General features: G+C 35.4%; 1 protein-coding gene across 1 annotated transcript; it reads left to right on the top strand.

Annotated features, from left to right (window-relative positions):
* The first annotated feature begins 791 nt into the window (after positions 1–791).
* Positions 792–6,419, top strand: LOC139123314 (uncharacterized). The gene is made up of 5 exons (XM_070689472.1): positions 792–1,137; positions 1,377–1,428; positions 1,888–1,906; positions 4,891–5,179; positions 6,197–6,419. Coding segments are annotated over exons 1-5 (624 nt in total). The 5' UTR covers positions 792–875; the 3' UTR covers positions 6,199–6,419.
* Positions 6,420–14,355: the final 7,936 nt, after the last annotated feature.

Here is a 14,355-nt window from a genome sequence, read left to right as displayed (position 1 = left end):
GGTCACCTCACATTTCAATTGGAATTCATGCACTTGATTCATGGACTTTAGTTTTAGCGCCAGGAACACTGGTACAATGCACCTCGCGGCGGCTATTTGGAATCTCAAATCTTTCGAAATTCTTTTCTGATCTATCAGTTATGGGGTTGCTGAAGCTTACTTGGTAACCAAAGTTTGCATCAGCTTAGTTTTGTGAAATTATAGAATTTTATTTTCCCCGAACATAAGGATAACGGCCATTTTCAGTGTCAGATATTAAAAATCAAAATTAAATGACTTACTTTTGAGTCACTTAATTTGACATGCAAATCGGACCAAAAGATCGAGTTTTATGGATGACTGAAAGGGAGGGCGATGTCAATCGTTCTGACATTTCAAACGAAACCATATACGACAATTCTTTCCACTTCCTGGAATAAAATCTAACTCAACAAACCTAAAGTGGAACGAGGTGGAGTTCTCGATTTTTTAATTACCACGTTCTTTGCTGAGAAGCTTTGACTTTAGAGGGGATACTTTTTTGCTAACCACGCTCTTAAAAATATTGAGAAATGAGTCGAGAAATATATTGCCAGAGTACGATTATGATTTGCAGTTTTCCTTTATAGTGTACTAGCCTAACTTGACCTTTATTAGTTTATCTAGTCCCCACGGGCAAGACGATTGATAAAATATAACCAGATATTTATAGTCAGATGGAGATTTGTAAACGATGGATGTATATCTAGGCAAAGTAAAGTAAAGTATATTATTTTAAAGAACAATTTACTCATATCAATACTTGTTCATGGCATTTAATCATAATGATCACTTTCTTGTTGCAGACTTGGCAATAATTCTTACTGGTTAATACATTATCTTAATCGTTCGAGATCATGAGCGATAGGGCAGTCATCATCGCTTTATTTGAGGAATTGACAGGAGCTCAATTCAAACGGGCTAGAGGCTTCTTGAAGGACTATGGTGTCCCTGGTGGAACCGTCGAACAGATTAAAGATCCAGATGATATGGCTGATTTGATGAGGCGTTATTTTGAAGGTAGTAAACGAAAGGAGATAATTCGTGACATTCTGAAGAACACCAAATGTGAAGATGTCATTGAAAAGTTCAATGACTATTTGTCTGATTCACCACAGCGTAAGTGGTATTACATTGTTTTATCATTTGCAGCATTCATAACATATTGACGTCATATGAATTACACAGTGCATATTATCCCGAAACAAGTTTGAATGAGAAATAAAGCGTAACTAAGCTTTCAATGTTGCTGATGATAGTATTAGTATGAACAATTGTAACGCCACCTCATATATTTGATATTTCTTACCCTTTGCTAATTTTCGACATTTAAAAGGGATCTTTTTTCCTCTAATCAGGAAGTGCTGATGGTGGGGGAGGTCTCGCTGCTGCACAGAATGTAACCTCAAGGTAAAACTGATATTACAGAATACTTGTTGGCACAAACGTTCATGCGTTTAAATAACTTTCAAATCTTCCCATATTACACTTAAAAACTACATTTAATCTATTGAATGGCACATCTAGTACATTTCCAATTATTTTAATTTCCGGTGACTCCATTGAGGTAATCACATAAATTTATGGAATTTTCTTACGACATAGGCCTCAACTTTAAGTAGGCGCAAAAAAAAAAATTATGATGACTGAATATTAAGCTTAGTGGGGAGATATTGATTGCAACGAAGAACTGCAATCAGTAGAACTTACGTGCAGGGTTATAACGTTTATACAGTTCAGGTTTTAGGCTATATATGCGCAAGTTTTCACACACCCAACACAATAGCATCGTGCGACATCAGCCGTACGCTGGAAAATTTCCCTTAGTTCGATGTTTTAGTAAACATATTTCTTTCTCTCTTTTTAAAGTGCATCGAATTCCGGAGAGGTAAGTTTTTGCTGGTGTCTTTGCTAGTTTAGTTTCCAAACAAATAGTTATACTATAATAGTGATGCTGGTATCTCAAGCTACACCCTGTTGAAAAACCTGTTTCATCGCTTGTCGTCAGTTCTTATAAATGGTGTCATAGATTTCCGACGTTATAATAATCAGTAATTGCGAATGAAATCGTCTTTTATGTGCTTTCCGGATCTCCTGGATACATCTGGTGTTTAGTCCTAAAATTTCGGAATGATGACATTTTATCACCTCGTCATTTCCGACCTTTATTTTGACTATGGGTGCAAGCATGGATCTGTACGTCCCTTTTCTGAAACCATTAAAATAGTCAGCGTCTATAAGACCAAACATAGGCTAACTTGATAAGTTATCGGTATTTTCTATGATCGTTTTGGAAAGTGAATGTAATTTATGGTTTCTACATCTATATTCTTGATTTACATATTTAATTGAACATTTGCTTCCTGTTTATCATCTATTTACTGTGTAAAAATTAATTCTATCTTTTTCTGAAATTTATTTTAGCTTTCATGCTTGTATTATGATCATTTGTAGTTCTTTGTAACATACCTATTATTACGAGCTATTTTAAAATCATTTGACAGATTTTGTGTCGCTAAGAATGTTACCCATTTTATTGATTTTGTTGAGCAGTATCAAAACATTATTATAGAATCTTGGTTAAGGTTGAGCTGCATGTTGCCAACATAGTTTTTTCAAAGCAACATTTCTCATTAAAGATAACAAGGAAACCCCCTCATACTCTATATTTTCAAAAAGCAGAGATTTTAAAGTTTTGTATGGTAGCAGAAGTTTACTCGAAGGATGACGTGAGTGTAAATTTGCGGTAAAAAACCTAAATTTTGGAATAAATGTTAAAATTAATTTACTTCAATTTTGGTTAATTTAAGTCAAACACGACGCTATTTTCTTGAATATGATATTTCACTTAAAAGAAGAGTATATGTAGAAAAGAAATGACTACCAGTCTATGTAGAAAAAATGACTTGTTTTACATTTTCTATTTTCATTCTAAAATGGCAAGGGTTGAAAGACTGACACTCAAAAAAGTGATTTAAATCATGATTAGCAAAATTAAAATGTCTCTCATTCAAAATGTAAGAATTTTATTGCCAAAGAAAATAGTCGTTAAGTCATATAGCATTTAAAGAACATAATGAGAAAATTTCAGAAAATTTGACCCAGCCAGAGTGAAGTTAAACTCTTAGGAAATTGTAAAATACATGTTGCATACATTTGCATAAATTAACACTTCTTTATTACACAACTTACGACTCCTGCCAAGCTTAAAGGTGAACCTTACCAATATGTGAATCTTGGGTTCATAAATTAATTATATTTGAATGAATATTTGCAAAAAAGTGATTTATGAGCAAAATATCCTGTGTAGGGTGAAGCGCCAGCTTAAGTTGTTTAGTTATCCGTTTACATGATGTTCCAAAGTCTACTCGGGGATCAACACCTAAAAATCTTAGATTTAAAAAATGTGAAGATCAAGTGAAGTCGGTCAATTGAATGACACAGAAATCAAACCAAATAGTAGATCATCAGTTTTTTTTCTGACTGCGAGAACCCCCAAAAAGATAAGTTAGAACTTTGTGGTAGACACTCAGTTTCTCAGCTTGCCTTTGCCATGCCAGACATCTGAATGATGATGTATTCCGTATCACGCCCTTTTCGTTTGACGAGTGCAATTGTTATATGGCAGTTTCTGTGTCATTTCTGAGCTATTTGTCTTAATGAGAGAAAGTATCAAATGAATATCAAGTTATATTTCTGAAAATAACGGACAATAAAATAGCAATGGAAGAAATAATGGCTATCCTCATTTGAAACAAGCCACGTTTTACTTACCAAGTGTTGTAAAGAGTTATCTGTTTCTTTATTTCACAGTAGGATACATTCTTGCACAGACTTTGCTGATGACAAGAACTCTTGTGATCTAGACTGTTCCACTGCACCTCATTTGCAGGTTGTGTGTGCACTTCACCTGCGCTGCTTTCTAAGTTAAAGACTAGTCAGGCTCTGCGAGCTTGCTTTTGGCTGGCCTAGCCAGACCGTTGAGGGCACTAGCGTAGGTAACATATAAGAAGTTTTGCGGCAAACAGTGATCAGTCAGAGTCTAGTTGTAATCAAGATTTTTAAAGCGTTAGCAGCCCTATATATGATGATTGTAATATTGCAAGTTTCCAATAAAACACTCGAATTGCAGAAAAAAGAAAAGTTTAAAGCAACATCACTACAATATCTAATTATCCCAAATTAGTTCAAAAGTCACATGAGTAATCTTTAAAATCTGAAGAGCTGGACTCTATGGAAGGATGACGGCAGATTCAAAGTAAAATTTATCGTGAAGTGCAGCAGCTTCTGGCACATGTCAGTCTCATGATTATCTGCAATCGCTATCATTTCATTGGATAGTGACATTGAGGGAGTCGCAAATAGTACGTCCACTCTCCACAGCAGAACTCTAGGTGGTATTATAATTTTTATATTCATGTTCAACAGCTATAATACATCGTGAAGAGAAAATAGGTACGTTTTCGAACAAAGCCGTAAAGTAAAGATGACAGCTAATATGATAAGACATTAGTTGTCAAATCAGTTTGTGCATTCGGTCTATAAAACGACGACGCTCTTCATTTCAAATTTGGCCATTTGATGCTCACAACACGATTGGAACTAATTTGGGATAATTGCATCTTCGTATTTTTCAAATTTCTCAAAAGTGTTAGGTGCCATACAGCTGAATGTTGCGATATTACAAATTACTCATAAAAACAAGTTTTTATCTTAAAAAGAAAAGCAAATGAGATTACATTTGCAGATTATATCGACATTACTTCACCATCCGATTATCTCAAATTAGTTGGAATCGTGTTTCACATACACTATATCACAAAACTTGTAACAAGCTGCTTGTAATTTGGTTTTCTGTCCATCTCTTTGTAGAAAGACAGAATGGCGGAACATGAAATCAAACCACTGGCGCTGCTGTATGTGTTTTTAAGTGATTGGTGCCGCGAAGATGACCTCGAGAAGCTTAAAACATTTGTAGACGACGACATTCCTCCAAGACAACTTGAGAAAATGAAAAGTGGCACAGATATTTTCAAGAGTTTAGAAGACAAGGGAATTATCAGCAGCACTAATGTAAACTACCTGAAAAAATTGTTTAAGCGAATGCAGAAAGAAAAACTGGTTACCAAGATTGAAGACTATGAAGCAGGTCGCTTTCCCTGTAAGTACGATATGTGATAAATGGAGCATGAAGAAAGCTACATTTCTAAATTATGAGCTAGAGTTATTGAAGGAATAGCCGAAGTGTGATGTAACAAACTTTATTGAAGCATAGGAAGCCCGTGTTTCGAGTGTTGCTGTAACAAACGGATGTCCAAACTTAAATGTTTTAAAATTATTAGACTGAATTATTAATTGTATTTTAATAAAAGACAATACAAACAACAGTACAAAAGCCTTTGGCGAATGATATTTCTGGTACTTCAAGTGAACTTGCTACAATTATAGGTGACGTCGAGCTGAAGTGTCGAACTAGACTTAATCCAGGAGTTTTAATATGCAGCAAGCATTTGGCGGATAATATGCTAATTAATAACCCTCAACAAAACAAAAATCACTTCGAAACCAAATAATGATAAATACTGTAGTACTTAGCAATTTGAAAGGCGATAAAATACTTCAGTTCAGCATGGGTATTGGAGAGCGGTCATGTATTAGACCAGGCAAATATTTTGTCACATACCTAAGCCCTTAGTGGACTGTTTGCAACATTTAAATAAGTTTTTAAAGTACGACAGTGGAGAAGTTAGTTATTTCAAACACAAAGTTTAGCTGTTGGGACTCATCACTCACTGTTCAAAACATTGCTGTACAAGCCATGCGTCATCGTATAACAGTTAAGATAGGTAACTTTGCTATGAAGCTGTTGTTCTATTGCTATGTACTCTTCTATAATCTCTTTACAGATATATTGTGCAATGCAATGTATACGTCAAAGCTGTTCTGAGATTCAGTGTGTGATAGGATGTCTAGTTGAACTCTAAGATTTTGAAAAGTAGAGAGGTAGTTTACAGATGTTATGCAACACATCAATGAACACTACGTCGTACAGATCATCGTCTGTTTATATCCCCAGTTCAGTGCATATCTTCTAGTTGGGAATATAATCCCGTCCACAAAAACAGATGACTTAGAACTTTTTCCGACTCAGATTTATTGGTCATTTTTTATATTTCAGGAATATGAAGAAATCGCAGTTAAATGAAGCTGAGTTACGTTCACAGCTTACGCTGTGCTGAATACACAGAGAAAAAAGAAATGCTGTAACCTTAGCAGACAGCACAATGTTACTGTGAACAAGTTAAATTTTCTTACATGAGATTAAAGATACACCAAGTATCACGTATGTTTTTGTTCACATTTTTTTTGGTATACTGTAATAAACAGTTTTGTCACATGAAGGTTTGCGTGGTATACTGTGTGCAATACCCTTGTTACAGATTAAAATTTTCCCATGCCTTGAATATAATTTTGTAATCTCGAAGTACGTATGAAGGCCTAATAACGATAAGAATTTTACTTCATCTTGAACAAAATTTCGTTGTCAGGGACACGATTGGTCTTACGTCATTGACACCTAATTTCAATGGTTGTAAAGTGTGAATTTACGTCATTGACATCCAACTCTCACTTCAAGACGCTAGGAAAAGTAAACAAGGAAAGATATGGCATTTAATAATTGTATGATAGATGCAAATGATGTAAATTTCAAATACTTGATGCGCAATGGGAGAAAATTAATTCCACAGACAGAGTAGAGACTCACATAATAGTTGAAGATCAATCGATTGTGATTTATTGCTGTAGTGTAAGGTTATGTCTGATGTTACTTGGGGATGTTTGATTTTAGATTTACATTTGAAACGCAAACGTTTTATAATTATCAATTCTTATGTAATTTTGATATTAAGTTTTTGTCCATGAACTTGTCAGAATTTCAGCAAAGCATGCTTCAATAATGTAGTGAGATATCTTTAGCCTTCAAAGTGAATTTTATCAGTCAGTTTGTTTGGAACAGAAGTCAGAATCTCACTGAAAGTAAAAGTGTTTTTATATAAAGAATTATATGAAGACGGTTTTGTTTATGTCATAATTTTTTTGACAGATCTTGTAAAGCTTTGGCTCGAAATTCTACAAAAATGTTATTCCCCAGTGTAATTTAATGGAATGGTGTAGGATTATTTATTCTATTCAAGGCCATTGAAAGTTAAATGTGGCACCAGCGGCTTACTGACTACGCATGAGCAGGTTCAGAATATATTATGCTAATAAACGGAGGTGTTCCCGACTAAATTCATAAGCGGTGCCACTTCTTTAGAGTGCTCGTAAATAAACAAATACGAAAAGTGCTAAGTATATTTTATAACATGCCACCCATACAAGATGTATCTTTTATTAGCCAGTAGGTATTATCATCCACCTTTTCACTGATACAAAATGTTATTACTGTCACGCTGAAAAATAGAAAAGGGAGAAACGGTCGTGCATATGGACGAGGACATACGCAAAGAATGCTGAGATTGAATTTTAGAAAGCGCCCTCTGTGTCAATAGCTTGATGCAAAAAATGGCAGTTTTTAGAGGAAACGAGATTTCAGTTTGCTTTCGGAAGTTAGGCAGTGCCGTTACTTTTGCAACGATAATGATGGCACAATACGGCCCTTGTTAAACACAATACGTTGTTATCATGGTAAAAATTGCCAATTTATATCCAAGATTTTTACACATTATACAGAAAATCTATATCTCCACGGTCTGATATACGTGTTTAAACTATTAAACTGCTAAAACAAGAAAAAAGTGTCGACTCTCTACAAAAGAACACAGGCGTTATGTGGACCGGGAAGTTTATGTTAGAATTTATGCTACGTTCCGACTTTCTGTTATGTATAAGGCTACATAAACTGTTTTCATTGGAGGGTAAACTCTGCATAGTGGTCGTACAAACGTATATAGCAAATAACTACTGATTATGAATAAATACAAATAAAATTTCTAATCTTAACCTCTGGCGCGACACAAAGGGCTGAGAACTATATGATATTATTGACTTTTCTGATGTTACAAATCTTTACACAAGACATCGTCTGTATTACCTTATCAGGAGTCTCTTATAGTATAAAAGATTGTAAAACAAAACTGTTAACGCAGGTTTTGGTTTAAGGTACAAGGTAATTTATTCTGCCTAAAGCACAATATTACTTTGACCATGCTCTACAAGCCAGGCACGAAAATCGGGATTACATCTATAATCTCCTTTTAAGCTTACTTGAGATTGTAAATCGAGAAGTTTTCAATGGAAATTTACATTCCAACTTTTCCCCACACAGAAACTGGGCAGTTTGGATTATTCATACCTATCTTAATCCTACTGTTCGTAATGTTTATGTTTTAAACACATCTATCGCACACTTTTAACACCTTTCCCGGGTTCTTGAACCCGGTTGGTCAAAATTGGCTGTTCTGGCCTTTTTGATCACCCCTCTTAAAATGCTTGGATAGTTGACTTGGAAAACAATTAACATTAAAAGTTTCATTAGCAATTAAGCCAAACACCGGAAAACACAGAAAACATGGCTCATTACGCGTTCTCAGTAGGTGAAAAAGTTGAGGCCCTCGATGACTGTTACTGGTGGACAAAGGGTGCAGTGAAGAAAATAGTTGCAGTTGAAGAAGGACCGTGTCAGTATCTTGTCGGGTTCAACGGTTGGTCAGCAAAATGGGACAGAATTGTCGATGAAAATGAAATAAGGCCGCCAACAAAAGTAAGTAGCACCTGGCACTTTCAAAACGGTATTTATGGTGGAATTCTGGAGCACAGGCTACTTTTCCAAATCTACACACAACTGCTCGCGGTCATCCATATAATGTGGTATGGACGTTGTAGTGATGCAGTAGCATATGCGCGTGGTGAGATAGTGTGCATGAATGAATGTGTTTTCGCCGTTGGGAAACGACGCGATCACATTTCAATTGGACATGTGTACACCCCATATCCGAACGACTGATCGAGGCACAGCACAGGCTGGTGTTACACTCGCCCTGCGTACAATGCAGAAGCCCGTAAACAGAAATCACTCTGTTTCCATGTACATAAGACCTGACTGTTCCCACTGCGAACGCACGTACGCGTACAGAACACATGGCATAGAACGCAGGGCTATAGGGCCCTAGCTCTGCGTACAGGTCTGTGTGTTCACGGCGTTGCACGTCCGCGGCCTCCACCACAGCGTTGCAGCGCCGTGGACACACATACCCGTACGTAGAGCTAGGCTATAGGGTTACACCTTCGGTACACGAAACAGACACGGTTTTGACACCGGTCCGTACTATCACTACACAATGGCCTTAAATATCATCTTTCAAGTTTCAACAAAACTGTGTGCATGTTTCATTCACAGCGTTACCGACGAACATATCACTGCACACGGGCACGAGCTTTAATAGGCGGCTTCAAATTGTCCCTTTCCAATGAAAGTTAGTGTTGTATTTGTAGTGACATGTGTGGAACCAACTAATTTGTTATGCTTTGTAAAGAGTAAGTGACATGTGTGGAACCAACAAATTTGTCCGCATGCTTTGTAAAGAGTAATTTTAATTCATTGCTCTTGTGTGGGGGGTTGTCAACCTGATGTAATCGCAAATCCTCAGATTTCCATCTGATATAAGTATGTACGTAAACAAGAAAAGTAAACTCATGAATTTTAATAGACGTGGTGGCTGTGACCAATTTCAACCTAGATTGGTCACAGCCACCACGTCTAAGTCTGTGTGGGGAAAAGTTGTCATGTACACAATGTTCCTATGACAAATAGTCGTTCGACTAAGATGATTCCTTGGAAATTTCATCAGCTGCATGTACATTTTATGGAAACAAAGATAAAACAGTCTTGCATTTGTTTTATAACTCTGAAATCATTTCAAAGTTCTGGCAAACTATTCTTGACGAGTGGGGTGATTATTTTCATCTGGATGCTATGCTCACTTTGGAACATATACGTTTTGGTGATAGCTCCTTCACCGAATTATTGAATTTTGTTGGTATTTGCTAAATGTTTAATCCATATTTGCAGATATCAAACTAAAACATCTTGTATTGTAAACTTAAAATCTTGTATGTGTGGTTTTCACGACAGAAATCTATATTGCTATTCGTCCTGATAAAGTTAGATAAACATTTAAAAAGGGGGTGATATTTACAGCTGTCAAATACATGAAGCTTAAAAGTAGACGGAACATAACTGCTGTTTTTGGTGTTTTTTGTGCAACTATTCTTATCTGCATAACAAGTATGATTTTCCAACTTCCAGCATTCCCCACAAGAATTTCAAGGGGGCGGATTAGTTTGCGGATGAACACGTTGAAGTTATGACTGTAATAAAAAAAATTGAAAGTTCGAAGATTTCAGAGCCAGTGTAAATCAGAGTACAACCCGAACAAGAATCACTACGACGGAATAAAGCTTCATGTAACACAGAGGATATGTCCAGTGTCTAGAAGTCAAATTCACAAGAACTGTGAATGTTTTATTATATTTTTAAAAATGTTAATGTTGTTATCAAAAAAAAAACCCGCTGTCATTTTTACAAGTTTTGGTGAAGACTACAACGATTTATTTCTATTATATTATATATTAATTCTGCGTCGGTTTTTATATGACGTAAATCTGATGCTGTCCCTCTCAGGGGTTTCAAAAGAGAATCAGTTACTAAAACGGAAAGGAAAACCTGAGGTTTACGGAAATATTGACATGTGTCGATATACCTGATTTTGTGAATTATTACGGGTTTTGAATTTCGAAAAGTTGTCGATACATAATTACGAAGAGCTTAAAAATAGACAGGTGTTGAAATTTTTGAACCATAGACTATTTACAATCTATCTATCTGCTTATCCAGTTTTAACTGAATCAGTCCATGTAAAATTGTAGGAAAATAAATCTTCGGACAAGAAAGCAGTGTTCACTCCCTACAAAAGAAACACAGGCGTTATGTGGACCGGGTAGTTCATGTTAGAGTTTATGCATCGTACCGACGTTCTGTTATGTATAACAGAACGTCGGAACGTCGCATAAATGATCTACCCGGTCCACATAACGCCTGTGAAAAGAACAAATACAAAGAGACTTCAAAATGTTTCCTTTCCGTTTCCTTTAGCGTGTGGTTTCAAAATGAATAGATATGAATGAATCAAGATCAATTGCCCTTAGGTCATAGGAAACCAATCAATATGCAAACCTTTTATCAGCCCCTTAAGCCTTGTTTGTCAGTGATTGGGAGCATTACAAGTGAAATATGTCAATATCTCTGCAACTTCAAACCGAGAAATGTTTCTGTCGAATTCAATCTAGCATTCTACGGTGTCTATTTACTGACTTGGACATTGTTGCCACTGTAAACACCGATCGTATCTTCAATGAAGAAATCATTCTCTAACACTACCGCAGATCTCATAAACATTTTGATAAAGTGATCAACAAGTCGCCAGTTTTTTCGATTTGCAGAGTTGCATATTAAATTCATGACACTAAGCAGTGAATAGTGAACAGCACTATTAATGGTGCCTTACTCCAAGAGCTTTAGAATGACCCTGACAAGTGGAAGGTCAGGAAAAAATGTAAATATTTGAAAATCCGAATATCTATCCCAGAGACGCTAAAAGACCTCAAGAGCGAAGTGAAACTCAAGACGTTCGACCCTTGGCTGGACCAATTACTTAAGCCCGCCCTCAATAAACTGTCTGTCATAATGGGTATCCAGAGCCAGGTGACCACTCCTTTATTTTTCTCTTGTACAGCTGCCAACCATTGTGACTAACTTCCAACAATAATGCAATATTAATACGATACATAGCTCGATGCAATGTTTATTAAATCTCAGTTGATAGCAGGCTTTAGTTGAAAAGCGATGATATAATGTTAACGCTCATAATAAACGGCTGAATAAACAACACAATTAATACAAAATATTGTTATAGACAACACACACACACACAAACAAACAATAACACATTACTTCAAGTAAAAGTTCACAAAAAATTCCGAAAGCTAACAATATCACTCAAACAACATATATAATTAATGTAAAATATTGTTCAATCTTATAAAGTGTATATTATTTTATGTATATTTTATATAATATACACACACAATGACACATTACTTCAACGATAAAGTAATAATATCTGTTACTCAAGTTTCACATCCTGCAACCTTCAGATAGAACTGAAAGGATTTGTAGCTCGAAATTCTCTTCGGATGTAGCATTCTGTTCGCAGGCGGTGCTAAAATTTGATAAATAATATTTGTTTTGATTGCTTAATTATGAAACTGATTCAGAGTGTTTTTTGGCAGCGTAGATTTGTCAGCACTGATAATATACCGCTTTTCTGATATACAAAGATCACATTGCTTGCTTATGTTAGAGTAACTCGATGCTTTGTCAATAATTGACCGCAAGACGTCAACATTAAGAAAAACTCGTAGGCTGCCTTCTAGTGCTCGTCACGTGGCTCTCAGGTCTCACTGATTTTAGTGAAAAACGTTTCAGTTTAGATGCGGCTAGTCTTCTTTCTACAATTTTGACAATAAGCCTTTCGTACTATCTACTTTATGTCGTTCGTATCGGGTATTTTCACCTGAAATCTTACCCGTCATCCGATTATCAATCCGCTTGCTAGTAATAATTATATACAATAACATTTATGTCCAAATATATTCAAATGCGTGGCAGATTAAATGTCAATATGAAGTTTCTATAACACAAGTAGTCAATGTTTTTCAGTATATCGAGCTTTCGATCTATCATAGACGACGACGATGTAAGTTTGGTCACAAATAAAACCCTGAAGTGAAAAACAAACAAAAACTTATAATTATTGTATAAAGGTACTGTTTTTTAGGTCGTGGACTGGCTTGATCTTCTGTTATGAATTCAGTTGTATTAAAAGTTTTATGATGATAAATTTTAGGCCAGAAGGTTTATCCTAGCATTGTGTTTTTCCTATTCCTTATCCAATTTCATAAATAAAATTTTTCATGATTGCATTTGTGTATTTCAAATAAAAACAGATCAACAACTCTCGGATGATTCATATTCAGTATGTCTGATTACAACGAACAACATATAAAAAATTGCTGTATCAAACAATTATTCTCCTATACCCCTGAGCCAGTTTACGGTGGCGGTAAAGGCTAGAGCGTCAGTTATAAACTTCAATAAAACTATTAAAATATAAAAGTAGTCAACATTCTCTGTGGAATAAAAAAACTAGACATTTGGGGTCATAGGCATTGCAGAGTTATAGCCTGTCGAAACTTCTGAAAAACTGACCAAATAAGAGGAAGTTGGGGAGTCCTTAGTGTATTAACTATGGTAGAGGTCCCCTAGCTTTTAAAAAATGTTTGAAAAGGGAAAGTCATTTTTTGCTGTTTTTCAGGAAAGTTTGACAAGGCAGTGCTTGCATTCAGAATGCGTGACTGCTATTGTAAATGCATTTTTAGATTCTTTGAGTGTCAAAGAGGTGTCAGAACTGAGATTAACCAAAAAGACTGCTCTGTGACTTCAAAGAGGGGTGCAAATATGGCTTGTTTTCAACATTTTTGACAGAACAATAGTTTTCCTACATAATTTTATGCCAATTTAATCCTACCTTTGAAATGAAATATGGACATGGAATTTTTACAGCCTATTAACAAGGCTACAGACAAGATGACCATGGCACAATTTTCCTGTATTTGAAATTTGAAAGAATTTTTAATAATTTTTTGATATGTAAACCATGTAAAATCATAAAAACAAATTTTATTTACAAATCCTGCCGTACATATCTTACAATTAATAGTGTCAATATATTTATAACTAATTTGGTAGTATTAAGTACTATCCTTTATTATTAAATTCAAATATGTAAAACTGTGAAAAAATAAATTTTAATATTTACTGGTGTCATACTTCAAAACCATGGCTTCAAATATACATTTTTTTTTTTTTTTTTTGAGAAAATATTAAGTAAGGGAGTTATCCTGAACATTTGAACTTAATATCTTGATTCTAACACTTGAAACTTGACATTAACTCTGAGAAAAGAATTGGTGCAAAAATAGCCTTTACCGCTACCGCTGTTGTTATCATTCAGTCGGTTACGCCAGCATCCTTTTTTGCCCTGTTTGTAACTACTGTATTAGCAGTTTGATTGTGGACATATAAATCGAGATTAATCAATAGTTATACAAACGCTGTCGCTATTGTACTTTATGACACATCGACAGGTTTTGCTCTATTAATTTATAGTTCGTTAATTCGAAAAACGGATCTTCTTCCGTCCCTTCATTTTACGT

This window comes from Ptychodera flava, chromosome 2, assembly GCF_041260155.1.
Source record: "Ptychodera flava strain L36383 chromosome 2, AS_Pfla_20210202, whole genome shotgun sequence".
NCBI lineage: Eukaryota > Metazoa > Hemichordata > Enteropneusta > Ptychoderidae > Ptychodera > Ptychodera flava.
The sequence above is the reverse complement of the archived record's forward strand: the minus strand, read 5'-3'. Positions and strand labels throughout refer to the sequence as shown.

Coding starts and splice junctions, on each gene's coding strand:
- LOC139123314 (XM_070689472.1), top strand. CDS start 876: ATGAGCGATAGGGCAGTCATCATCGCTTTATTTGAGGAATTGACAGGA. Junction 1,138..1,376: donor TTTGTCTGATTCACCACAGC/GTAAGTGGTATT, acceptor TCCTCTAATCAG/GAAGTGCTGATGGTGGGGGA.